At 36.4% G+C, this 26700-nt stretch overlaps 3 protein-coding genes across 5 annotated transcripts; 2 read left to right on the top strand and 1 right to left on the bottom strand.

Moving 5' to 3' along the window:
• The first annotated feature begins 5647 nt into the window (after positions 1-5647).
• Positions 5648-14857, top strand: slc1a2a (solute carrier family 1 member 2a). Of its 2 annotated transcripts, none has more exons than XM_082161897.1 (10): positions 5648-5887; positions 7516-7668; positions 8289-8539; positions 8695-8830; positions 8958-9084; positions 9528-9761; positions 9923-10117; positions 10994-11128; positions 11348-11564; positions 12459-14857. In XM_082161897.1, the coding sequence occupies exons 1-10, from the start codon at positions 5758-5760 to the stop codon at positions 12528-12530; spliced, it is 1650 nt and encodes a 549-aa protein (XP_082018023.1). In that variant the 5' UTR covers positions 5648-5757; the 3' UTR covers positions 12531-14857. The 2 variants fall into 2 exon arrangements, with proteins under 2 accessions (XP_082018023.1, XP_082018022.1); XM_082161896.1 differs by lacking the exon at positions 5648-5887 and adding an exon at positions 12254-12307 and having other exon boundaries at positions 6998-7668; positions 12459-12549.
• Positions 14551-19827, bottom strand: cd44a (CD44 molecule (IN blood group) a). Of its 2 annotated transcripts, none has more exons than XM_082161905.1 (8): positions 19622-19827; positions 18067-18232; positions 17795-17934; positions 17640-17711; positions 16183-16578; positions 15578-15640; positions 15396-15474; positions 14551-15294 (listed from the first exon to the last, which is right to left on the bottom strand). In XM_082161905.1, the coding sequence occupies exons 1-8, from the start codon at positions 19689-19691 to the stop codon at positions 15099-15101; spliced, it is 1182 nt and encodes a 393-aa protein (XP_082018031.1). In that variant the 5' UTR covers positions 19692-19827; the 3' UTR covers positions 14551-15098. The 2 variants fall into 2 exon arrangements, with proteins under 2 accessions (XP_082018031.1, XP_082018032.1); XM_082161906.1 differs by having other exon boundaries at positions 15578-15637.
• A 2384-nt stretch (positions 19828-22211) lies between these two features.
• On the top strand, positions 22212-26164 carry apip (APAF1 interacting protein). Its single transcript, XM_082161917.1, has 7 exons — positions 22212-22387; positions 22504-22604; positions 23208-23256; positions 23366-23483; positions 23562-23697; positions 25087-25254; positions 25338-26164. The coding sequence occupies exons 1-7, from the start codon at positions 22334-22336 to the stop codon at positions 25435-25437; spliced, it is 726 nt and encodes a 241-aa protein (XP_082018043.1). The 5' UTR covers positions 22212-22333; the 3' UTR covers positions 25438-26164.
• Positions 26165-26700: the final 536 nt, after the last annotated feature.

The following is a 26700-nucleotide window of genomic DNA, read 5'->3' as shown; positions in this document are numbered from 1 at the left end:
CACATATGAAACTATTGCATTGTGGAAGGTTGTGGGAGTGGTTTTAATTAAATCCTACAAAAATGTGTTTAAGCTGAAAGACAGAAATAAATACATACAAGTATGGTCTCAAAAATAAATATTTTAAATGAATGACAAAGTCATTTACAATGAACAATTTGTGCATAAGGCACTAGACAATGATACAAAATTCTCCAATTATAGTTGTACTTCTCTCTCCCAGACTCTCCAATAATTTAATCTGGTTAAACCCTGCCACTACAATCTTGTGTTCATTTGCCTCCATTTTTGCATGCAACGCCCACATGTCAAAAGCTATTCAACAACCGATACATATAACGCAAGTCCCCACACTGCATTTTTTTCTTCTTCGATAATCATTTACATTCAGATACACATCAAAATATGGAAGAAACAATCTGTCATGGCTTCTGTTTCATTGCGACTTTTTTAAATAGTCCTGTGGTGTCATCATTTTTAAATTTTTTTTTATTAAAATAGTATTCAGGGAAGCATATCCAGGGGTGCCGGGGGAAGATTAGCACGATTCTAAGGGCTCTGGTCAGACAGGCCCGTTCCTCAGCACCCAACGGCCCCAAAAGTGAAAAATTACGCTCCGCACCCCAGTGGTCAGTTTGTAAGTGTAAATGTACATTTTTGACCAACGTTTTCCCCTTTTGATGTTATTTCTAGCAAGAAGTTACTATTGTACTAATTAGGGGACGCGGGGCACAACCTAACACGGGGCTAGTTGTAACACGCTTGTTTTAAATACTTCCGCACATGCTTGGATGACGAAACTTTGTGTATTTACTAGTTGCCATATCAACACTATATAGAGAAAAAAAAATTCCGCCAAAATTAAAACAATTTTTGGAAGATATCCATAGACATTTATTAAACCATAGCAAAAGTAAATTTCTTACTTAAGTTAATTTTTCATCTCTATTTTTTGTGTTTATTTAAAATAAGACAAATCTGATATTATTTTAATCTCCAAGATGTTATTTAACAGTTGAGATAGTTATTTAATGCTTCGCTAACTAGCAGAAGACACTAGCAGGGTTTAAACCCCAGTTGTGCAGGCGGGGGCATGTTGTCACACTGCGTTACAATGAGCCCCTATTAGAAATATGCTATTATATTCTATACTTTTATTAATTTTATTGGGAAAACGTGAGAAAAAAGGTGATTAAAGACTGAGAGTCAATGTTCAGAAATGACTAATTATTTATTTGTTTTGAACTATGTTGTATAGCTGTGTTTTCATGTGTTCTAGTCAAAACAGAAAAATTTGTTTATATTTAATTATAAAAAATTGCCATTATTTTATATGAAAAAGTTTTTTAATTGTATTTTATTTAGAAAATATTTTAGTTTGTTTTGTATATATATTTTTTTATTAGATCAGATAACATTTTAAGCTGCCATATGTTATGTTACAATGTGCCCCACACATGTTACAATGTACCCCACCTATGGGGCATGTTGTCACATTTCACTTCCATTCTTTCAGGGTATGTCAAGAAAAAAGTATATACTGTATTAATAAAACAAAAACACATAATTGTACTAGACATGGGGGAAATTAATGTGGGAAAAAATAAATACTCTGAACCATAAGTAGATTTACACAAACTGAGAAAGTCAAAAAGCGTTAGGTTGTGCCCCGCTCTCCCCTAATATCTGCTTATCACCAAAGCTCGCTCTGTTTTGCTGTAGATCATTAAACTGTTATGCTGACTCAGAAGTCTGTCCGAAATTAGTATTGAAAGATACTTTCCTGCACAAATGCTGCCTGCAAAGTCATTGCCTCAAAGCCTGATAGGGCAGTGAGGCAACAAGTCAGCTGCCTAAGTTTTCGGACGCAGCCAGAATGTCAGCTACACCTGCACACACCTATATGCTCCTGAAGCACTTGTTCAGCTTTTGAACTCCTTATAACATGTTTGGTACTTGTTCAATGATGTGAATTTATCTTGTAATTTACTTTGTGATTCATTCTCACTGTTGCATGATGCATGAACAACACAGACCACTGACCTCAATGACGCTGGCAAGGCTGGTACGGGCCTGTCTGTTTTTCTTATGTGATCCAACATTTGTTCACCTGTTGTAAGAGAGAAAAGGTGCATTCATATTGGAATTGAGTTTCAATTACCTACGTAATCGAGGACTTAATCATTTTTCCCCTAAATGTATTATTTTTTTCTCAAGTGTTCTAAAATCTTTTAAATGGACTACATGAAAGTTTTATATAAATGATCTTGAACTTTCATTTTAAGGTGGGTTCTGTATGTTTTGTTATACCTTCAAATATCCACATCAGGTGGACAGACGTCACACATGTGATGCAACACATGCTTGTGTTACTTAATCCAGCTACACGACCCTTTGGAACCGTAGTAATTGTATAGTTAACCTTTACTGTTGGGCAGTGCTACTTGATCACTTCAAAAAACAAATTTAGGGAAAATCTGATTTTGGCAATCTGAAATGTGTCAGTCATGTTCTATAACAATTTCAGGTTCCTAGAGATGCATGCTACTGCACACCAGCACAAGACCATCAAGGTCATTTAAAGCGTAAGATTTCCATTGCAATGTTATGTATAGGAATGTAAAATGTATGTTTGAAATAATACATGCATGAGAGGCTTTAAAGAGACAGTTTGTGTACATGCAGTACTTTCACCTGAGAATGTATGTGCGTGTGTGTGTTTGTGTGTGAACCATGTCTATGTATGAGGGATTAGAGAGGTTGGGAACAGATTAGTTAATTATAGACACCTGTCTGCTAAGCATGGAGACTGGAGTCAGGTGGATGAGCTTGAAGAGTGTGCTGGGCTGCATTCAGCATGGTGTTGCACAGGTGGGGGGTAGACCGCAGATGTGAGACCATGTGCCTGTGCACATTCCTTGCATGTGGCCACATTCCAGAAAACGAGTGTTTCATCTGGTGGGACGGTAGCTAACCTGCAGATTCACTACAGACAGATAAAGCAGTGTCAGTATGTTTAACAAGGAATTTTTTTTTTTTTATATATTCTGTATGTAGTCATAATTTTGTCACTCTGAAAAGGCAGGCCAGTTTTTGAATATTTATAAGAATATTTATAAATGTGTAAGGTTGCATTTTTATGTAATCAAAATGGAGCTTTTAGTGATTTTAAACCTGAAATAGCACTGAGAATGCCTCTGTTCTCATGCACTACTAATTGTTTGATTTGGTAAGATGGATTTGATGGCGTCGTGCTTAGAGATCATGAGAAGCCCCTGCCAATTTCTGTCATGTTACAAAACTGAAAGGTCATCACAGGTCAAGATTGGGATTTCCTAAAATAATGCAAAGTTAAGGTGATTATGTCCCCCTAGAAAGAACCAAACAGTCTGTATAAATGTATAACGCAGTTTTGCCCTGGTCATATGCAAATAATCACACATACAACCAATTCACTTTTCGTTATCAGAGTCAGAATCTCGTTCACAGATTTTGCATGAATCTATTTTGCAAATGTAATTGCTTGACAGCTCGCCTGAATCCGTATTTCTGCCATGCATCACTCTTTGATTCCGTTCATTCATTTCAGAGCTCATTAGAGAAGATCAGACCTGGGGAGTGAGATGGAGGGGTTGAAACAATGAGAGAGAGGACGAGGAGTCTCAAGCATATTAGCTGCTACTTACACATAATCTGGGTGTCAGACTCCTCCTCCGTGTCGCCCCACGGAGCCCTGAGCAGCACCTCTTCGCCCATTTCACTTGTACTAATGGTGGGATAAGATCAATTCAAACACAGAGGATTGTGCATGGGATCTCCCATCCGTCAATTTGATTGATCTTGCAGGGAAGAGTTGCTGATTGCATCAGATCTATCACTTATTGCACTGCTATCCACCTGTTGCTTCGAGTTTTTGATTGACATTTCTAATGACCTGGACCGGATTTCCTGATGGATAAACTGTAGATTGACAGAATTTCGTTCAAAGGAATTTGTATACCCCATGGCTGTCTAGCAAACTGCTGTGAAACTCTTCCCTTTTAGTAACTGCACTACAACAGGTAAGATGGATGATGAAAAGTCTCTCGGGATCATCTTGCTTGTCCTTGCAATGTTGTTATTTTTATTTTACAACTTTTGAATAGCGTTACCCTGGTGAATACCAAGTGGATTTTGTGCTTAATGGTTATGTTCTGTCTGCAAAGCTTTTTTTTTTTTTTTTTTTTTTTGCTAAACTTTTATAAGACTGTGTATGTTTGCAGCAAATAAAAATCAACAAAGTCAACAACGTCTGTAGGAAATGCATTTACAATATATGCCTTTAATATCGTTGCTTGACCTTGATTGCCTTAAATGAACTGATTTCTAAAAAGATCCACATGACAATCACTTAATCTCTAAATAACCTGCAGACACACTCTTTTTGTCGCTCACCTCAGACTTCATGTCAGTGAGAACTAATATAGTCACACACACACACACACACATACATATACATATACATATACATATACATATATATATACATATATATATATATATATATATATATATATATTATGTATGTATGTATATGGCCTATACACACACAGTATGTTTTTTTTTTTAACATATATGGCAAATTTAAAGCCTCTGCCTTATCAGAATGCTATTCTCAGAACTAATAATTACCAATCAAATCTTTTGGAATTTTTTGAATAATTTAATGGAGTCAAATGCTATTATTTACAGTGTGGAATCAAAACTCACACATGCATTGACTTTTGCTCAGACTTTCAACTGTTGTGCAACACAATTATTGCTGTGCTCGAATGGCTAAAATTAACCAATCACCAGGCTTTTATCTCATTAGGACTGGAGCTGTGTGTATCAGACCGTCTTTGATTTCTTTGGCATCATTCAGCTTTTTAATCTTGTTCAGATGAGCCGGATTCCAGATACTTTGAGAGTTCACAATGTACACAAACAGAAGAAGACATTTTATGTCATTAGAGTAGCTTTTGTGTTTCTTTTCTGATTTGGTAGATGTTTTTTTGTTGCATATGTATTCACAATTTTTCTTTGCATTTCCTTAAATCTTTCCATGCAGGTAATGATAATTGAATTGTACTGGTCCAAAGATGGCCTTTGAGATACAGTTAGGCCTATCAATGGTCATCCTGTTGCAATATACTGTTGTTGCATGCATGCGCTTAAGTACTGCAAGCCTATGGTTATGTAACCAAACAAGGTTATCTCTGTTGGAGAGGAGGGCTGACTTCTTAGAGCCTTTTAATCCAGACCAGAGTAAAGCTAAACATCTCTCGTGTCATGTGACATGAAATGACCACTTGTAGTAGTTGGTATTCAGATGGTAGACAACAGTAAAGGTGATGAAACAATGACAGATAACATCATATTTGTATTTGCATTCCACTACGTGGTTCATGGACATTGATTGCATCTGTACAATACGTGCAGTTGTAAGATGTACAAAACGAAATGTAAGATATGAACGCAAGATATATTACACAGCATTGTCATTCTGTGTCAATGTGTCTGCAGCACGTCATACACAAACATATTTTGGTCCCACAAACTGACAACAACAGTTTGTATCTATGACAATGAATACATTTTGATTCAAGTGATCATTTCATGAAGGACTTGATTTCATAAGTGTAGATCATACTGTGTGCTAGAGCTTTTTGATTAGATCATTTATATTGACATACTTTACTGTCTGCTCCACTTCTTCCGTCTACCAGTGCCAACAAAATGCAGAAGCAAGTGGAGATCAGAATGCATGAGAATCATTTGGACCTTCCTACAACACCTGAAGAGCCCATGTGTGGAGGCCTCTGTGACAAACTCATGAAGAACATGCTACTTACGCTCACAATCCTTGGCAAGTTACTTTAGCATTTTTGTTACTTTAACAATTTGCTAATGGAATAACACTTGTTACTGTTTGTGGTAAAATATGCATGGATATGATCATTATAATTACCGGAAAGCTTTCACATGCAATATGGCCATGCAGCCATCCATTTATTAGACTCAGTTTTTTTATTAAAGAACTATGTTAAAACACTATTACTCCATGATACTCATTAGACAATATGTTTAATAGATTTGAATGAACACATTTTGCTGCAGTTAATGGTTAAACAGTATTTTTGTTTGTTTTCCTGTAGGAATATATAGACAACCTTAAAACAAGATGCATTTTCTTGAGAAGACAATTACATTTTATCTTAAAAATGCCATGGGATACGAATATAAACCTAATTCAAGACATATTCTTTGAAAATATATCAAATAAATCAAGCCTGATTAAGAAAGAAATTTGGTTACACTTTATTTTACAGTGTCCTTGTTACATATGTTACATTACCATAGTAATAACAGTAAATTATGCATAATTACATGCAACTAACCCTCAACCAAATCCTATCTTAAACCTATAGTAAGTACATGTAGTTGCTTAATATTACTCAGTACTTAAATATATAATTACACAAAAACAATGACACCTTAAAATAAAGTGTAACCCTTTATTTCAAGGTGTCATTGTTACAGTGTAATAATATATCTGAGTACTGAGTAATATTAAGCAACTACATGTACTTACTATATGGTTAGTGTAGGATTAGGATTTGATTGAGGGTTAGTTGCATGTACCTGCAATTATGCATAATTTACTGTTATTACTATGGTAAGTACATGTAACATATGTAACAAGGACACTGTAAAATAAAGTGTTACCAAATGCATTATTTCTTGTAATGCAGGCCTATTGATTTAAGGTCTTTGTTCCACTTGTATCCATGTTTAGGGCCAGACAGTTTATCACTCACTATGTGGTTTTAAGGCTTGGTGTAGCATGTGCACCAGAAGAAATAGACCAAAGTGTGTTAATTAAGGATTACAGACATCAATGTTTTAAAATGTAAACTAAACAGCAATTCAAGCTGTGTAACAGTTAGTATAATACATTATTCATTCACTGTAAAAAAATTCTAACCCTCCCAAATCAAAAATTTCAAGTGACCGATAACATCAACATTTTTCAATTGGCCCAAGTGAAATTCTTGTTGCAATAGTCTGTTAACATTGGCTCAATGAGAAATAATACGTCAGACTAATTGAAAAATTTAGATGTTATCGGTCACTTGAAATTTTTGACTTGGGGATGTAATTTTTTTTTACAGTGTTTAATTATTTTAAACAGACTTTCTGACCCAAGGAAGTCTATGTCATGCTTATTAAGAGGATCTTTGCCATGGTTTTGTTGTTGTTGTTTGCATGTGACATGCATGTATCAAAGTGTACTCACACTAATATAGTTGGCTGAGTGGGTTATCTAAGATAAATGAAATCTCAGAATCCTATTCAATGGTACTTTTATCGGCGTTCAAGAAAAAATTGTGTTCTGATATTGTTATACTTCACAAGAGATTCAATATTATTTCTCACTGAAATGTCTAATTTCTGTACCCTGATGTTCACTGTGATTCTCTGTGTCTGCCTCAGGTGTGATAGCAGGGTCAGTAGCTGGTATGCTACTGCGGTACGTATCACCAATCCCCGCTGATGTCATTATGGTCATTGCCTTCCCGGGTGACATTCTCATGAGGATGTTAAAAATGGTGATTTTGCCTCTGATCATCTCAAGTTTGATCACAGGTACTGTTATACGCTTTGCTAAACACCTCCAACAATGCTATCATTGTAAAAAAGAATACTTTTTTTTTTTTTTTTGGCTATGTATATGCTGGTAGACCAATGCGATCACTGGTAATCTGCTATGCGATATTGATATATTGACCATTAATATGCGTATGTATCTCAAAGACCATCAGCAATGAATTCAGACACAGAAATAACCTGCATGCAATGACTTTGGAGTCAAAGTAATAACCACAATTTTACAGCTTTTATAATAGCTTTTACAATTTGAAATATGGAATAGCTACAGAAATGGTGATTTTAAAATGGCTAAGCCTTTTTTTTTTTGTCCTTTCAACTATTTCTTTGTAATTCAGTATAAGATAAAATAAAAAAAAGCATGCCTATTAAATTTAGGGCGGATCAGTTTCAGTGGTTTATGAGCAGAACATGTTTAAACATGTTAGCAAAAAAAAAAAAAAAAGAAAAAATGTAAAACATTCCAAATTTGTTAGTCATTCACTAATCACAGAGAATAATTATAAAACTTGATCTGATAAACTTTTGCCATGCACTTTTAGTAATACTGCCTTGTGAAAATGCAACTAGAATCAATAGCAATTTGTTTGTATTTTTAGGATTAGCAGGGTTGGATGCCAAGTCCAGTGGTCGTTTGGGCACAAGGGCCATGGTGTACTACATGTCTACCACCGTCATCGCAGCTGTGCTGGGGGTGATCTTGGTGCTCCTCATCCACCCCGGTAACCCCAAACTGAAGGCAAACCTGGGCGAAGGGAAAAAGAATGATGAAGTGTCCAGTTTAGATGCCTTGTTTGATCTCATCAGAAATCTGTTTCCAGAAAATCTTGTTCAGGCTTGTTTCCAGCAGGTGTGTGCATCCAATGTGCTTTTGACTTCATATAATTTTATTCATTTAATACTTTATTTTTGTCAATCTTTCATCTGTTATTTCTCATTAGTCTTTCATTAATATACAGTGACTGGATTATTAATAATAAACAGTTCTTCAATCTCTTTATGTAGATCCAGACTGTTACTAACAAAGTAGAAGTAGCTCCTCCTCCAGTTCCAACTCGATTTGGACGAAATTCTACCAAGGGCGCAGCAAAATATGTGATCAAGAAGTCTCTTCAATTCAAGAGCGGCATGAATGTGTTAGGTATTAGATGGCTTTGATTCCATGATATATGCATAAAAGTGTAATTTGTATATATATATATATATATATATATATATATATAGTCATGTACTTCACATTAACATGGTGGCATTGTGTGTTTCTCTAGGTATCATTGGGTTCTTTGTGGCATTCGGCATTTGTATGGGAAAGATGGGAGAAAAGGCCAAGCTGATGCTCGATTTCTTCAACGTTCTCAACGAGATCGTTATGAAGCTTGTCGGCATGATCATGTGGTCAGCTTTTATGATTGTTAATGAGTAAAGTTTACATGATATCCATTTTCTACCTTTAGTAGTCCATTTGTTGACTGATTTATTAACTGACATATATAAATCTTCAAATGTCAAATATAATGTCAAAAACTTCAAACATTCTTTGAAGCAGAATTAAAAAAAAAAGTGCAACATAATGTAAATGTCTTTAATGTCACATTTGTTCAGTAGTGCTGTTTAATTTAATGTGTCCTTGCTGAATAAAAGTATTCATTTATTTTTAAGAAATCTTACTGACCATAAACGTTTGAACAGTAGTGTTAATGGTGGTGATTTTAACTGTTTAACTGCCTTTAACTCTATTGAACTCGACTTTCTGTCTCAGTTTGTTTCCTGCCATTCAATTACTGATTAATCTTTTATTTCTGCGATTGACTTTGCTGCACATCTCTGTCCTGTAACAGGTATTCCCCCGTTGGTATTGCGTGTCTGATCTGTGGGAAGATTATTTCAATTAATGATCTGGAGGTGGTGGCCAAGCAGCTTGGAATGTACATGGTCACTGTCATCGTTGGACTATTCATTCACGGAGCCATTTTCCTTCCCTTAATATATTTTGTTATTGTTCGGAAAAACCCATATACATTCTTCATGGGAATTTTCCAGGCTTGGGTCACCGCTTTAGGAACAGCTTCTAGGTAAATGATATAACTTTTCCTCTAATTGTGCCATGTTTTTACCTTTGAGAATTTTACACACATCGAGTTAAAGAGAGAGAAGGCTATTGTTTCATTAGGCATCTTCAGAAGCTGAATAATGGCAAGAGTAAACCGGAAATCTTGATATGCCTCTTTTGTAGTGCTGGGACATTACCTGTCACTTTCCGCTGTCTGGAGGAAAATCTGGGCATTGACAAGAGAGTCACTCGATTTGTATTACCTGTTGGAGCAACGATCAACATGGACGGTACAGCGCTTTATGAGGCAGTAGCGGCCATCTTTATTGCCCAGATGAATGGAATAGAACTTGATCCTGGCCAGATAGTGACAGTCAGGTAAGACCAAACGTCTAGACACAGAAATGCATGTAAATATGTGCTTTGCACTAATATTATTCACTGGTGGCTACATAAAATGAATGAAAATTCAATCATGGTTTTCTCATCCTCATGTTGTTCCAAACCTGTTTACCGCCTTTTTGTCTGTGGAACAAAAACAGAAGATTCTTGCCATACAACATTCTTAGTGATCACGTCTGCCAGCTCTTAAAATTACATCTAAAAAGCATTATAAAGGTAGTCCATATGAATTGTGCGCTATGTTACTTATATTATTGGGTAGATTCACATCATTAAGAATGATAGAACAATCTGATTTGTGAATCCAAGCAACTGGTTAATTGAAAAGAATCAGCTCAAAATAGTGATTCTTTTTATGAGTTGGACATAAAGTGATTCCTTTTATGAGTTGTTTTATGATCCGGTTCTCGAGAACTCTTTCTGGTATGAACTCGATCTGATAACAGCGCTTAACAACCCATCAGTAAACGAAGACTTAAACTTCAGTGTGTCTGTCATATAAAGCTATCATGTTGTTTTAGAAGGCTTGGGAATATATACTGTAGTATATTTATAGCTTTACAGATCACTATGACCCGTTGCTATATGAACAATAGCTGTTTGAAGATCCTTTGAAAGTTCTCTTGAGTTCTACAGAAAAGACAAATCACATGCAGAGTATGAGTTTGTATTGACATGAAGGTGAATAAATGTTGATAGAATTTATTTTTTTAAGGATAATTATTCCTTTTGTGGTCTGCATGCTACTTGTTTGAGACAAATGCTGATAAAATTACATGAATGAGAGCCAAGTGATGTATTATTCTTAAAGTTTGCAACTAATCAAATGAAAAATGTATGTTTTGTTTGTAGCCTTACAGCGACTCTCGCTAGCGTAGGAGCAGCCAGTATTCCCAGTGCCGGTCTGGTGACGATGCTTCTGATCTTGACAGCTGTGGGACTACCGACTCAAGACATCAGTTTACTGGTAGCAGTCGACTGGTTACTGTAAGTTAAATCAATCTCTCTCCTTACTGATTTAGTGATACACACATTTTAGCTCAAGGATTAGTTGTCAATCAAAAATGATCTCCAGTTTAAGATTTAGTGTCGTGGCATGTTTAACCATTTGCTTTGCATGTTGATACAAGCCCTAATGGCATTTGGAGTCGTTTAGCCTGGAGAGATGTGGTACCTTTCTTTGTTTCCTCCTGCTTTATCAAACAGAGACCGTTTCCGAACATCAGTCAATGTCGTTGGTGACTCGTACGGGGCGGGAATCGTGTACCACCTCTCCAAAGATGAGCTTGACCTATTTGATGCGCAGCAAAGGCCAGATGACTTTGAGATGGCCAAGACACAATCTTTTTTTGAGAATAACACTAACCACGGTGTATATACATCTCACAACTCCTATCAGCCGGTCCAGATAGATGACTGCAAGGTACATTTCACTCTCACAGACATAGAAACCTGTATGTAGATGCTTTTATTTCTTTCCCCGACATTGTATGTATCATTGTGAGTTGTTGTTTTTTTTTACACTTTTGTATTTTTTGATCATTCCTGATGTGAAGGCATAAGAAATGAAACAAAACGATGGAATAAATAAATATGGTTTATTTATTTGTTCTGGTACTCAGGGAAATAGCAGTTTTTGTGCAGGCTTTGTATATCCTTATCAGTATTCGGATATGATCTATTTTGGCAATTATATACGTGTGTACAGTTATGCACTTAAAGTTTGTATTGTACTAATGCCAAGCTGCCTTTGGCTGTTCTCAACAAAAAATGAAAGTGATACAAAGCATTAAGGCGCACCTCATTTTTACCATCTACATTTTGAGACGACAAAGGCTGCTATTTCATTCTTTCAAGCTGAATGTTTTTAAGCTTGACAGAAAAGTGATTGTTTTCCATCAGTAAGAAAACTGCAGTGTTTGCCTCTTTTTCACTGCACTTGAGTAGACATTTTTACCCTGTGTTTCAAAAATGCATAGGTATGTGTGGTAGCACGCGTGACACTTTTAGAAGATTAGCTTTGGGCAGAGATTCACTGCAATAAGGAAAAAAATGCTAAGTTTGTATATACAAAATATAATAATTCAAATGATTTTCTCTATCTGTATTCAGTCTTTCAGCATTCTGTAAGGAATCCCGCTGCAGCTAATTATTATCTGTCTTGTGGTGGGTACATTTCTGTGAATTTGGATGTAAATTACACTGTTAAAATATCAGACTCTCTGCTCCAAACCATAAACAGTTTAGTTAGCACCGGTTAATGCATTTTGACTGTGCCTTGGTCCAACAGTTAGTTGTCCCTGATAATTGCTTTCAGGTAACCTTGGCCTCAAATGGTTCCCCTGCGGAGTTCTCACTTGTTGAGGAGGAACCATGGATACGCGAGTAACACAGCACACAGATCCAGCTCCGCCTTATCCTGAGTCCCACAAGCTTATCCTTTCTGATGAAAACCAAATGCTAATTTTATACATATAAATAAACAATCAGAAGTTACCACAGAACTTTTCACATGCACAAGCACTGACTTTTGTATGACAATCTCAGTTCATTTGATTCACAAAGGGAAGAGAATGTAGCTCGAAAGTAGCTGGTGCTCGTAGTGGTTCAGCTGGTTCAGCCTCATACATTATTATTCACACTCAAGGATTATGATAGTTCTAGGCCTTGGGTTTGGCAATCGATCTGAAACCTGCTGCCTTAAGGCTACCACATAGAAGGATCACAATGGCTTGTCCAGCCTGGGACCCCAGACTGACCCTAGAGCACTACTAGTGGCAGGAGGAGAGAAGTGCAGTTTGTTTGCTGAAGATACCTTTGACTGGCTTGGCTTAGGTGGATTAACCCTTGGTGGCGGCACTCCAGATCAGCCTCTTATAAGAGCTTACCAATGTACTTAGAGGTTCTGAAATAGTGGTTTGCCTCTAAATGCTGCCACTTATTTTTAGATGCCACCCGACGTAAATGCCAACGTCAGCAATTACAGAGCGATTAGACATAAAGTATGACATTGAGTTGATTGGCGTTATCTGAAAGGAATGGTGGCTTTAATATCCAACATAGTGGACTGCATAAGAAGATATTCAGATATTTATGCGTGTTTTTGTTTGAGGGAAGGGACTTGCATGTGTGTAGGTTTTGTACGTATCTGTGTGCTTTGTTAAGTTATCGATTTATTTATGTATTTATTTGCTAAGTTGCAATCTTGCCTTGAAGACATCAACTGCAAACGGTGCAGCCAGAAGACTTTATGACATTAATATCAAATGCAATCCCATTTTCTTGGATCGTAGATCAATAATAGTGTTTGATTCTCTGAGGAGCCATTTTGGATACTCAGATATTAAGTCCAGTTGAATGGATTCTATATACGTGCTGATAATAGAGGCTCTTATGTTGGTTGGTGCTCAGGTTGTTAGCATGTTAAGAGATGACAGAATTGAGATTTATCATTAAATCTGCACCATTTAATTTAGTAGTTTTTAATTACTATTATAGCAACACAATAAACATTCCTCTTTTGCACCAGAATCTTAAAATGTTCTCATTAAAGTGCCTCCTTGCACTTTCTGTAAATAAATAAATACACATATATATGCTGTCATATTTTAGATATATTTTTCATGCAAACTTAAGTGTGGTATTAATTTCATCACTTTTTTTGTCTGTTGTTTTATAAAACAACGGCAATTCATGTATTCACTTGCGTATATTATTTAACTAGGTAGATTAGAGTGTAAAAGGTTGTCTTAGTTATCACTATGTACCGTAAACGTCATTTGGAACAGGTGGCTGTGAAACACTGACTGATGAGTAAACATGTATGGAATGTAAGCATATTTTTCACTGTTATTTTGTCTCAAAATTTGTGTATTGTTAAACATTTTGTTAGGGATAATGACACTAGGGGAAAAAGTCAAATTACGAATAATTATAAACCAGGCTTGCTACAGATTTGACAGCCCTGTAGAGTGCAGAGAAAATAAAGTGCAACCTACAGTAGATACAGAATCTGGAATATAAATGTGTGCACTGTTGGAATATCTGTTCAGGCAGGGCCTGACACATCTAGAGGTACTGTGATGTATGGTATAAATGTGACTATCCTGCTCTTTTTATTTGTGCAACCCTGTTTGGTTACAAAGACATTGTATAACTTTGTCTACCAAACTGTCCACTTTTTAAATTTGTCTTTTTCCTCTATTTTTCTATTAAACACCTATAACAAATTGTAAATAAAGGCAATGCTTCTTGTCTCAAAGTGTTTCTTGTTTTTCTTTAGTGTTCAAGTCTTTAGGCAGTGGGTGTCAAATTTATTTTATTAAAATATGTGAATATGCTTTTACTATCTGTAGATTTGACATATCATACATTTTATTGAAAGAAATGTGCACTGAGAGCAGGCAAAATATGTCTTTATGGGTAATTTAATAAATGCAAAGATTTGCAATCGCCTCATTGGAATACAAACTGGATATGGTATCTCTACTTAGAAAAGACAGGGCAATATCTAACATTCAGAAATGCATAATTTCTCACACAGTACATAGTACTTACAAACAGATGAAAACCAGTATAAAATGTTTTCTTACCATATCATTCTTAAACGTCAGTCAATAAGAGATAATAATCATTTTCTATTATTTAAATAATACTTTAAAAAGGAAAAGAAATGTAAAAAAACAACAAAAAAACAAAAATTCTGAAGCAACAAAATGGGAGAAAATTGCACTCTATATAAAAAAAAAATAAAGTCATCAGTGCAAATGAAAGCGACAGCAGAGTTTTCAAACCTACACAGTGTCCACAATTATTTATTTTTATTTTTTTTACTATTTAAAGATACTCTTTATTTGGCATACTGTGTATTATTATTATTTTGATCTATTTTGAGAGCTTTATTTAAAGCTCAGGCTCTGGCAATGTTAGCCATTTCTCTCCATCAGCTTCACCTGTGTTACATTAAATACTCTTTCTCATGCTCATCCGAACAGGTAGCTGTAATGTCCTCTGTTTTACCATTCAGGGTCGTAACACTCATCAGTGCCACTATCTCCTGCTCTTTCTCTGACAGTGGCAGTGTTTCTGTTTTACTGTAGTCTTTGTTGTGCTCCTCAGTCGTGATGTTTGTGCTCTGTCTCGGTCCATACCACCTAAGTAAGGAGTTACATTCAGTAAACTAAAGCCAGGCTTCAATGGCAGATAATTGTGATGAATTTACTGAAGAAGAAACAAATCTAAAAAGTAAACTTACTTGTCTCTAGTGGCAATAGCAGCAAGTATGCATACAATGCCTCCAACAACCACACAGAATGCAAAGATTATCAACCAAGCTGCAGAGGAGAGAAACATGGTAAATTGACAGATTTGCATTATGCCAGGTAAGTAAAAAGTGAAGAAACTGATGGTATCTGCAGTGCTGTCACATGAACTTACTAGATGGTCCCTCCCCTTGTCTGGCTGATGGAGGTAAATCTGGAGGGTTCATACCTCGACCTGCTTTGAAGATACATTTGTAATGCGACATGATGACTCAAAATATGACCAACATATTTAAGCATCTAAGTTATGTACCACTTGATGATATTAAACATTAATGTCAACTAAAATGTAGCTTATTTATGTAACTATCATCAATGGCCAAACTAAATGTGCAAAGATGGATCTAAATCCACTGGAAACCTGTTTCCAGGTTTAAAAAATGGGTAACACTTTATATTGATGGACCCTTTTGAACATTCTGTTGACTTTAAGTAACTTTCATCAGATTATTAGTAGTCTTTCTGCTTAATATCTGCTAAGTCTTAATTATGATGCTCCCCAACAGACCTATAAGTAAGCCTATAAGTAACTTTGCAACTACATGTCAACCTAACAGTCTACCAAAACTCTAACACTCTAATGAGAGTTAGTAGACATGTAGGACATGTGGGTGATTGATTGATCTGTTGATTGATTGATTGATTGTTACTCTGAGGCAGAAACATGTTGCCCGAATATATAAGAGGGCTATGTGGTTTGGATTTTGTGGGGACATTCACCTTTAGAATTGGTGTTCCATTTTGAAGCCACTTCTGGAACATCAAGTGTGTCTTGTATGGATTTTGTCTCAGCCGCCCCTGTGGTAATCAACCTTGTTGTGAATTGACTATGCTCAGAATAAGACGCTGATCCACTCCCCTCTGTATCAGGGAACAAAACACTGGGGGCAACAGAGGATGAGCTCTTCTCAAAGCTGGGCTTGTTTGTAGGGCCTTTAGTGTCCAAGGTAGGAACAGTAGATGGTGTTGTGTCCACATCAGGAAGAACTGTTCTGGGGACCTCCATGTCATTCAAAGGGGAAGTTTCTCTTTTCACTCTTCCCATTATCTCCTCCAAATCTACTAGAAAGCCCTCCGTCTTGACCTCCTTAAGAATGTCTTCATGTGGCTTTTTATCTTTGCAAGAAATCACATAAAATATTACTGTCAAAAAGCTTAAAGGGATATTTCACAGCTGGAAAGATAAATGTGTATTTAAATTGGGTCATTTGTATAGTAGAAATGTGAAATTATATTAGAAGTTGGTGCCTTCTAGACTGAGAAAAGCCAGAAAATGTATTTTTGGCTCATGTGGATGAAAGACAACAACTCCCAGAATGCACTTGCTTTGCTGCCCTACGAGGCCACTCCCAAGCCACGCCTAGCGGTTACAGAGGGCAGTATCGGAAGAAATTATACAACTAGGCCACTAGTTGACTCGAAACTGAAAAGACGCCGTTTTATCGTGAGATCCCACCCCCTATGGGCGGGTTGAAAATATGCGGAACGAGCTCCTCCTACTGGCTGTAGTCTTAAGCCTCTGGCCAGAAAAGCCACCGATGACATAAAATGACGATTTTTGCGCCATCAGAGGTTTTTTTCCAGACACACAATACAGAAATCTCTGGTCTCAGGGGGACATGAGGGAGGGAAGCACGGTCATTCGAAAATACTACTGGGTTTCTACTGCTACAAAGCTTAATGCTAATCGGTGAAGTATCCCTTTAAATATTTAAGTGATACATTAGTGTTTTGCATTGCTGTACTGACACCAAAACAAAATTAAAGATCGGAAGGTTGCGTTTTAATGTTAAACTACACACTTTGCTATGTTAGTGCAGAGTGAATGGTCAAACAAGAAACAATAATGAACAAGTATTTACATCCTAAGTATTCAAATCAAATCAAATCAGCAACTTTTGTGCTTCCTCCTTCATTGTGGTACTGCAGGTGCGTAAAAATGTCTGAGGTCATAGAGATATGATTAATGTCCTAGATTAGGCGTGGTTGGATTATGAACAATGAAGTGTATGTCTGCTGCATGTCTTGCTTCTTCACAATACACACCCCTCAACTCAAAAAGTAAAGCTAATACAGTAAGTCTAAGCAATCTAAGTCAAAATGTCTGCAATAAAGTACAGTAGGCCTATATCAAAATCTAATTCTAGGCACTGCATGGAATAAGAAAGGGAACTTACTTTCTGTGGCCGTGATTCCATTGGTTGCACCCTCGGAGTTACTTTTAACAGTATCTTCACAGTTTGATGAATCTTTGAGGGAAGGGAAATTAAAAGTCAACAAGATATATGTTTTTATATTGTTTCTCAAGACACTCCATTCTCTTTACACTCACCTGATGGGTTAAGACAGTAAACATCAGAAAGATATTCTGCTGCTTTAGGGTGGAAGGTGACCTCCGTGGAACTGGAGTCACAGTTTGGAGCATTAACGTGTGGGAGGAACGTGACATTTTGACCATCAATCCAGCCATATCTAAACAAAGGTGTGGGGTTCATTAAAAAAATTAAGTACTGCCATTAGGCAAAATCAAAAGAAGTGCATTTATGTCTGAACATGTTATTAAGCTCTAGGCTAAGGCTATTGTACTCAGAATGTTTTCTTTACCTGCATGTTCTCAAGCCTTTTTGATAAGCTTCAGTGATCTGTTCCTGTGTTGCCAGTTTGTAATCTAAACTCTGACACAATTCCAATGCCTGTTGGAAAGTCAGAGAGTAACGGCTGGTCCCCTCAACATGGAGAACACCAGCAAAGCTGCATCTGCTACTGTGACCTGTCGAAAGAGAAACTAATGTAAATATTCAAAGGTAGAAATCTTTATTTATGTATTAATTGTTTTCCATGCATAATCACACAAATGACTAGCTTGTACATGAGGGCCAAATGTAGGCTCTGTGTGTGACGGATGAGCAATTTAGCATTAGGTATCATTAGATGAATCTCTTAATGATTCATTGCATGTGCAGACATGAGCACATCTGTAACATCTAGACCATCTGTAAGCCTTCGACTTTGTAAAGGACCTCATGTTTAGACCAGCAAGTGATTTTAAAGAAATTAATTACTGAAACAACTGATATAGGCCTATAGTGTGCAGAAGAGGGAATAAGTAGACACCAGGTATACTACTTGATGGTCCGAGATTGCTGTATGATCTTATAGGATTGCCAAAATCGCACAGTCTGTAGCAGGCAAGATCATTACAAATCACACTGGATCTAATAAACTTGGGTATGACGTATGTAGACTGTACGCTGATGACTGATGATAAATCGTAGGCTACGACGCAAGTTAATATAGAAGTATAAAATGTCATCAGCATGCACTAGTGGTAAACAAATTGAGCAAGATGAATCGCACTTTGGGGATTGTGTTTTTTATGTGCGCTGAAATAAAAGAGGAAGCGAGAAAGGAGAATATGCGGTTATGGCTAGGGAAAAGAGGCCAACTTGGCATGCCAATTTTGTAAATGGAGCTTGAGGTAGGTAGTTTTAAGTTTTAGCGCCATGTTGTGTTGATCAATTCTCCATTTCATGTTGCATTTTTATTGGCTGGTCAGTAGACATAGGTCGTAGCAGTAAACACTGTGAGACGATCACTGTCAGAAATTTATTGCAGGCTATTGTTGGTCACAAGACCTTGACAACAGACGTCTTTTAACCTCACTGTACTACTTAGGACCACCGTTTAGGAGTCACGACCACAGAAATCATCACGATTGATCATCTTTCGTCTGGATGACCTTCGTCGACAGCCCAAAATCTTACAATGTGTACCGGGCATAAAAGAGGAGGAGATTAATAAACTCCTGAGTAAAGGAGATTATATTATTATATTGTATTATATGTACAATAAACTTAACAAGCCAGGGGCTGTATTACAGAAACATCATTACTCTGGAATCCTATCTTATCTTAAACCATAGCGGTATCAGTTGAAACATGTCAGATCTTAATTTCATTCCAAAGATATGAAGTTTCTGTAATACAACCAAAGGCCTTTATCCTAAACCATATCGCAACATCTGAAATTTATCTACAAAGAATATCGTCAATGCACTAAAATCGTAAATATATCCTTATCTTGCCACTGTATGCGTCTTGACAAGACTATGCCAGAGGCACCTCTGAGATCAATAAGTAACACATTCGCCATCACTCACCCTGAACCGGGGCTGCCTGAAGTAGAGCTGGTGATCCAGTAGCTAGTACCACAAGTAACAAAGTCCACATGGTCCGTGCTGTGTCATGTGCTAGATGAAGGGAAGTATACCTGTTTGTTGACCCTGAACTGGTTTGGTTCTTACAATGCTTTGATTCTCCTTTGTAATTTTCTGAACCCTCTAGAAATGTGTCTCACCTCTTTTATATACTCAGACTAAGGTAGGCTACTTGGTGAGCAATGATGGGTGGTGCTATAAACACACCCTCACTATTGTCTCTCACATTTCCTTTCTCTCTCTCTCTCTCTCTCTCTCTCTCTCTCTCTCTCTCTCTCTCTCTCTCTGCGTCTGTGCAGCCAGCATTAACATACCACACACATGGTCATGGAGTTTCATTGAGATCAATCGATTTGAAAGTACATGTAGGCCTAGGCACTATTTTGTAATTGTACTTCACTATTTCTATGAATAAAATGATTCAAATTGATAATATGTTCAAATTGTGTCTTCATTCATGTATATTTAAAAAAACACCAACAACTAATTACTGTAACTAATTTCTTGACAGTTCACCCTACAGTACATCTAATCCTGACCTTAACACAAACCTGTCCCTTACCTTACCTGTATTCCACATCAGCAGCAAGTGTTTTGCAACATGAACAACATGATTTAAAATGTAATTACATATAAAGATACCCATATAAATTGGGACTAACATGTCAGGATAAATGTGTTGTGTGCTTTTTCTCAAAATGAAAAGGCTGAGCAGTGGGAGTAAATAAGCTAGTTTGGCCTCATGTACTATGATGAGTCACTGCAAACATTACAGTGGTGTGGTTGACTCAGGTGTGTGAAAAATTACCTCGCCCCATGTGTGCTGATACACGTTCACTTCCTGCTTCAAGTGGAGGGGAAAAGTAAAAGGAACTGAAGGTGGCTCATAGGAGGTTATCACGGGCCAGACCTCTGCGGTTTTGGTCTTCATGTTGGAACTTGTGGATCTTAAATGGAATTTCACAAACTTCTGTATAATTTGACAATATTTCCTTGAAATTTTATCAGTGAAGTTAATATGAAGCAGCATGCGTTTAAATGCAAATTCTAAAGAACTGGTGACAAAAAGGAGATACAATTTTTTTTTTTTTTCTGTAACTGATTAATCATTTGAGAAGACAATGAGCTGCATAATTTTGCAAGTGGCCAATATCAAAATGACTGTGCCTAATAACTTGTGACAGATGGGGATCAAAAGAGTTCAGTTTGTACAGTCATATACAAAAACAGTCATTCTCATATATTATTATACTATATTATTATTCTAAACAAAATGGACTTGAAACGTGGAGCTAACATATAAACAGACAGTTCATTCATTCTCATAATCCTTAAAAGCCCCCTGTTTAATTATTAGTCTACAGTTATTTACATTAGACAAATATAGAGAGAGAGAGACACACACGTTTGTACAGCTATCTTTGTGGGAACATTTAACCCCTTTCCCAAATACAATCTCTAGCCCCTTACCCATAACCTTAACCATTACAACTAAGTGCCTAACCCTAACCTTTACTCTAAAGATAATAACTGTATCCCTAAAACCAGGTCTTGACCCTCAAATAGGTATTTAAAGGGGTATCAGAAAGTGAGGACCGGTATACTGAAGAAACATACCTATCAGATTCTGCTAATATATTTGCATTGAAGGGGTAGGTATGGACGGGTAGCTATGGACGCTGAAAAAAAGCTTCAAACCACATGAATATGATGCTGGTAGCACAATCTGATAGGTATGCTATAGATAGCATTTTTCACTATCGATTTGTGCTACCTCTCTGTTTTGATGGGAGGTAGCACAAATCGGTATAATGTCCTCACTTTACTCACTCCGATGGTTTAAAACTCAAACTGGTCATCACAAAGATAGTTGTACACATACATAAGGACCAATTCTCATGTTACACAGAAAATACAGCACTAGCCTATATGGTAGGCTACCTAGAAAATGCCATCCATCAATTTTAGCATCCGAGCAAAAAAAATGCATGCTTTGAAATGTAAATATAGTCTACAACATTTTGAAAGTTATTCACATTTATTTGAAAGTTATTCACATTTAGCCCTATTTGCACACCCACACGTTTTATCTAGCCACTCACACACAAATGTAATATATATATATATATATATATATATATATATATATATATATATATATATATATATATATATATATATATATATATATATATATATGTGTGTGTGTGTGTGTGTGTGTGTGTGTATAGCATTGGAATATTGTTTTTAACCATAACTAAACACATTTTCATGCTAATCTGGACTCAGCTCACACCAAAACAAAATGCAATAGGCTACAAGATTACATTCCTGCTACTGTAGGTACTGCAAAGTGCAGCCCTATGCACATAACCTGTTTAATTTTACACTGTGGTACTTGAATACTAGACCGTGTTTCATAATTACTATGGTTTCAGATTGTCCGATAAAATAACTATATTAAAATAACTGTGTTTTTAGACATTTACCGACGTCCCTGATTGGGAGTCTTTTATCTTTTAAAGTTCCGCACTTCCGCCTTCCGCTGTTGCGCAACAGTTTGGTCACGCTGTTTTGGGCTTGCGCCTGAAACTAACAGAAATGTCGTAAATATCTTGAGAATTTTTTATACAGTCTTCTTTCAGTGTTTTAAGAATGTCGTCCGAAGTGAATACTGCACACGCGGAGAGCAACGGGAAGAAGATAGGGGTAAAACTATAAATAATGTTCTTCTTGGTTTTGTCATGATAGCATTCTCGATATTGTTTGTGTCTCAGAAGCTTATAATGACCCCTCTTAACGAGACGACATAATTATCGTTTAAGGATCAGGAACATCCTCGTGTGCTGATCCCAGAGCTGTGCAGACTCTTCTATGAGTTGGGCTGGGTGACAGGAACCGGGGGAGGAATAAGCCTGCGGCATGGGTTAGTCGAGGCATCTTACAGCAATAATAAAATCCACTGTGTTCGGCAATATGTACTTGCTATTTGGGCCAGACACGCAGACAGTGATGTAAAAAAATGTCCACGGTAAAGAATGGGAAGGTATTAAACAAATTCTTAGAAATTGACTCCATATATTCACGTGGTTAGGCTAAACGTTTTTGCCTTATACAGTATATTACATTTAATGATGAATAAACATGATGTGCGGTGTAAAATGATAACTTTTATTATCTTATTGACCTCGACACAGCCTTGGGGGACTGCAGGGTCTCTATGAAATCATTTTCTGTTTTGTTTTGTTTACCCCTTGTATGATTATTAGTTGGACTACGTGACTTTGATTTGGCAGACAAAAGTTTTTCTTTTTCTTCTAAGAAATAATCATAAAATATTATGCCAAACTATCTAATAATTTTTCTTTTCATAATTTCATTCTTTTAATTTCTACTTTATGATATCAGTGTGGTTGTATCACTGTGATGTTTTGGACTTAATGCCTGCCAAAAATATTAGAATTAACTCATGTAATTAAATATGTATGGAATTCATTACACAGCATAAAATAATTATTTCTTCTCCCAGTGAACACATTTATATAGCTCCCTCAGGTGTTCAGAAGGAGAGAATACAAGTAAGGCTTTTTTTTGTTGTTCATCAGTCATATGCACCACACATCAGTAGCGTGTTGATGTGTTTAAAGAAATAACGCCAATAAACCATAATTCCACTCCTGTTTGTAGCCTGAGGACTTGTTTGTGTGTGACATTGATGAGAAAGACATCAGTTGTCCACCTCCACAGAAGAAGCTAAAGAAAAGTCAATGCACACCCCTCTTCATGAACGCCTACACTATGAGAGGTACGTGTCCACTCCACACACAGTGTTTTCTTCCAGTTCTGTACTGTATTTGCAATGCATTGTCATTTTCTTTCACAGGAGCTCAGGCAGTTATCCATACACACTCAAAGTCTGCTGTCATGGCAACTCTCATGTTTCCTGGCAAGGAATTCTGCATCACACATCAAGAGATGATCAAGGGGATTCGAAAAGGAAACTCCAACACAAACTACAGGTTGTACATCCTGCTAAGATGCTTCACTAGTCACTGATCCCACTCATGCCATTTTTACATGAGTAAAATGTAAAGTGTTCTTGTCAAATAATACTAAATCTCAAAAAAGAACAGCTGTGATGTTAAAGGTCCCATGACATGCTACTTTTTGTAGGCTTTAATATAGTCCTTAGTGGTCCTTAGTACAGTATCTGAAATCTCTTTCCAAAAATTCAGCCTCGGTGCAGAATTATAGCCACTACAAGCCAGTCCCAGAATGAGCTTCCTTCAGACGGGCCGTTTCGGTGTCTGTAGCTTTAAATACTAATGAGGAGGAGAAAGGCAGCGCAAGGTGGAGGGTGGGTGTGGCCTTGACCATCTTGCGCAACGGTATCATGCATGTTTGTTTATGTTGGATATATTGCAATGGCACGAAGACACGCAGTCGTTCAAGCATTTCAGTTTGACCCAGAATCTGATCCAGATGGAGAAGCAACGGATGAAGAAGTTGCAACTCAGCGGCTCCAGCAGGACGTTTCCGAATGGTTAGTTTAAAATATTATGTCTGGATACGGTACTTTATTCGGATGGTTTACAGTTATCATGTAGCTAACGCGAACCTACTGTTGCCTTTTCATGAGAGATCTGTAACGTCTGTAATTTATCTTATTACAATTACATCAAGCTCTGCGATCTTGAAATGCGGATATCGCGCGCGCCATATAACCAACAGGAAAACGGTTATCCAAATAACAAAGAAGTGTACAACACTCGCGTTACAGTGTGTGTAACTTGATGCTGTCTACCTTTACATTAGCGCAAGTAACTGCATAGCTAACGTGACAGCCACATTCTACGTGTAAGAAGCTAGGTAACCATAAACAGTAAAGCAACACACTTATATATAATTTGTTGACTTACTTGTCCGACGTTCAGCAAGCCCAGCTCTGTATTGACCATTCGATGTTCATTTGTACATCCAATTATTGAGCAATTATTATGCTTCGCTCGCTCAAAAGCCATGATATCTCTCGTGGACAAACTAAAATCGCGCGCGCGCGTTCTACTTCCTAGCTCATTTTCTCATGGGCGAGAAATATTCTCTGGGCGGGCAAAGCAGAGAAAGGGGAGGTAACATTTCTCCTTATGACGTCATAAGGAGGAGATTCAAGATCAGCCCGGTCGAGCTTCCATTTTCTCAAAGGCAGAGAAAAATAGCAAAAGCTCGATTTACACCGATTAAATTTTTTTTGAAACTTGGGGACCATATACAGGCTAGGGGAATTCATATTAATGTTAAAAAACCTCAGAAAGTGGAAATTTCATGTCATGGGACCTTTAAGATATTAGTAGGTGTTAACATCTAAAATCCTGCTTTTACTTTACTTTTTGTATGTGCTTTGGCCCCAGGTATGATGAATCTCTAGTTGTTCCAATTATTGAGAACACCCCAGAGGAGAAAGACTTGAAAGAGCGCATGGCCAGAGCCATGGACATGTACCCCGATTCCTGCGCTGTTCTCGTCCGCAGACACGGAGTCTACGTCTGGGGAGAGACCTGGGAGAAAGCAAAGACAATGTAAGCTACAAAATGAAATGCACACCTCATTTTTTGTATGTACACAATATGTATTTATCTTTTAAAACTGTATTATTTTTCAGGTGTGAATGTTATGACTACTTATTTGACATAGCTGTTCAGATGAAACAGTGTGGCTTGGACCCTTCTGCTCTTCCCACTGAAGATAAAGGCATTGTTTAACACATTTTACTCTGTACAATTAACCACTGTTACCATCATTCGTTTTTTAAATGACAAATCCTCATTGCACATCGCACTGTTTTGAAAATGTACAGTTCAGCATTTGCCATGTTAGATTTATTTTACAAAGTTAAATGTCAATTATCTGCAAACAGAATGAAATGTATGAATGCAGATTAGAATGGCTAACATTCTGAAGTTAATGAGTGTCATTCATTCTGGAGCTAATGAGTGTCATTCTTCTTGTTTGGATATTTTGATGCTTAGTAATAATGTCATAATTAACATTAATCTTGTTTGTATAATGATATACATTGATAGCTAGTTATAAATACACAGTAAAAACATGTATTTGTGTTTTGTAATTATTGTATTAATTTACATTGGGTCCACTCAAATGCTTATGCTTTTATGATTATATCCACTACCATTCAATGTTTGGGGTAAGATTTTTCAAACATTTTTGAAATAAGTTTTTCATTATGGCTGCATTTATTTGATTAGAAATACAGTAAAACAGTAATATTGTAAAACATTATTACAATTTAAAGTAACAGAGTTCTATTTTAATACATTTTAGAATGTAGTGTATTTCTGTAATGGCAAAGCTGAATTTTCAGCATCATTACTCCAGTCTTCATTGTCACGTGACGTGATCCTTCAGAAATCATTATAATATGCTGATATCCTGCTCAAAATGATTAAAGCAGTTATATTTTTGTGTGAACTGTGATACATTTATTTCAGAATTATTTAATGAATAGAATGTTCAAAAGAATACCATTTTAAATATATTTAAGAAAACACATTTAAATTTAAATATATAATATATAAATAAAAGAAAGACATAATTGTCCTTATTGTCACAATTTAATGCATCCTTGCTAGTGCTGTCAAATCGATTAATCGCATCAAACAAAATATTTTGTTTACATAATAAATGTGTGTATATTATATTTAAATATTATATACATGTCTGTATGTGTGTGTTTCTGTGTATATATACATATACATAAATATATATGTGTGTGTGTATAGTGTACACACACACAGACATAAATATAATATATATACACACATATATAATGAAAACAAAAACTTTTATGTTAGATGTGACTTATCGTGATTAATCGATCTGACAGCACTAATCCTTACTGAAAGTATTTTGTTACATTTAAAAAATGTTGCTGACCACAAAAGTTTGAACAGTAGTGTGTAGGCTATATATATATATATATATATATATATATATATATATGGTCT

Source organism: Leuciscus leuciscus (genome assembly GCF_965113295.1).
Source record: "Leuciscus leuciscus genome assembly, chromosome: 2".
Taxonomy (NCBI): Eukaryota; Metazoa; Chordata; class Actinopteri; order Cypriniformes; family Leuciscidae; genus Leuciscus; species Leuciscus leuciscus.
This window is presented reverse-complemented; position numbering and strand designations above follow the sequence as displayed.

Excerpts from the sequence above, each read along its gene's own strand:
- apip (XM_082161917.1), top strand. The coding sequence starts at position 22,334 with ATGTCGTCCGAAGTGAATACTGCACACGCGGAGAGCAACGGGAAGAAG. Across the intron at positions 23,257-23,365 it reads TTCAGAAGGAGAGAATACAA|CCTGAGGACTTGTTTGTGTG; the intron begins GTAAGGCTTTTT and ends TCCTGTTTGTAG. Across the intron at positions 25,255-25,337 it reads TGGGAGAAAGCAAAGACAAT|GTGTGAATGTTATGACTACT; the intron begins GTAAGCTACAAA and ends ATTATTTTTCAG.
- slc1a2a (XM_082161897.1), top strand. The coding sequence starts at position 5,758 with ATGCAGAAGCAAGTGGAGATCAGAATGCATGAGAATCATTTGGACCTT. Across the intron at positions 5,888-7,515 it reads ACTTACGCTCACAATCCTTG|GTGTGATAGCAGGGTCAGTA; the intron begins GCAAGTTACTTT and ends TGTCTGCCTCAG. Across the intron at positions 7,669-8,288 it reads CATCTCAAGTTTGATCACAG|GATTAGCAGGGTTGGATGCC; the intron begins GTACTGTTATAC and ends TTGTATTTTTAG.
- cd44a (XM_082161905.1), bottom strand. The coding sequence starts at position 19,691 with ATGTGGACTTTGTTACTTGTGGTACTAGCTACTGGATCACCAGCTCTA. Across the intron at positions 18,233-19,621 it reads TCAGGCAGCCCCGGTTCAGG|GTCACAGTAGCAGATGCAGC; the intron begins GTGAGTGATGGC and ends CTCTTTCGACAG. Across the intron at positions 15,475-15,577 it reads ACAAGGGGAGGGACCATCTA|CTTGGTTGATAATCTTTGCA; the intron begins GTAAGTTCATGT and ends TCTCCTCTGCAG.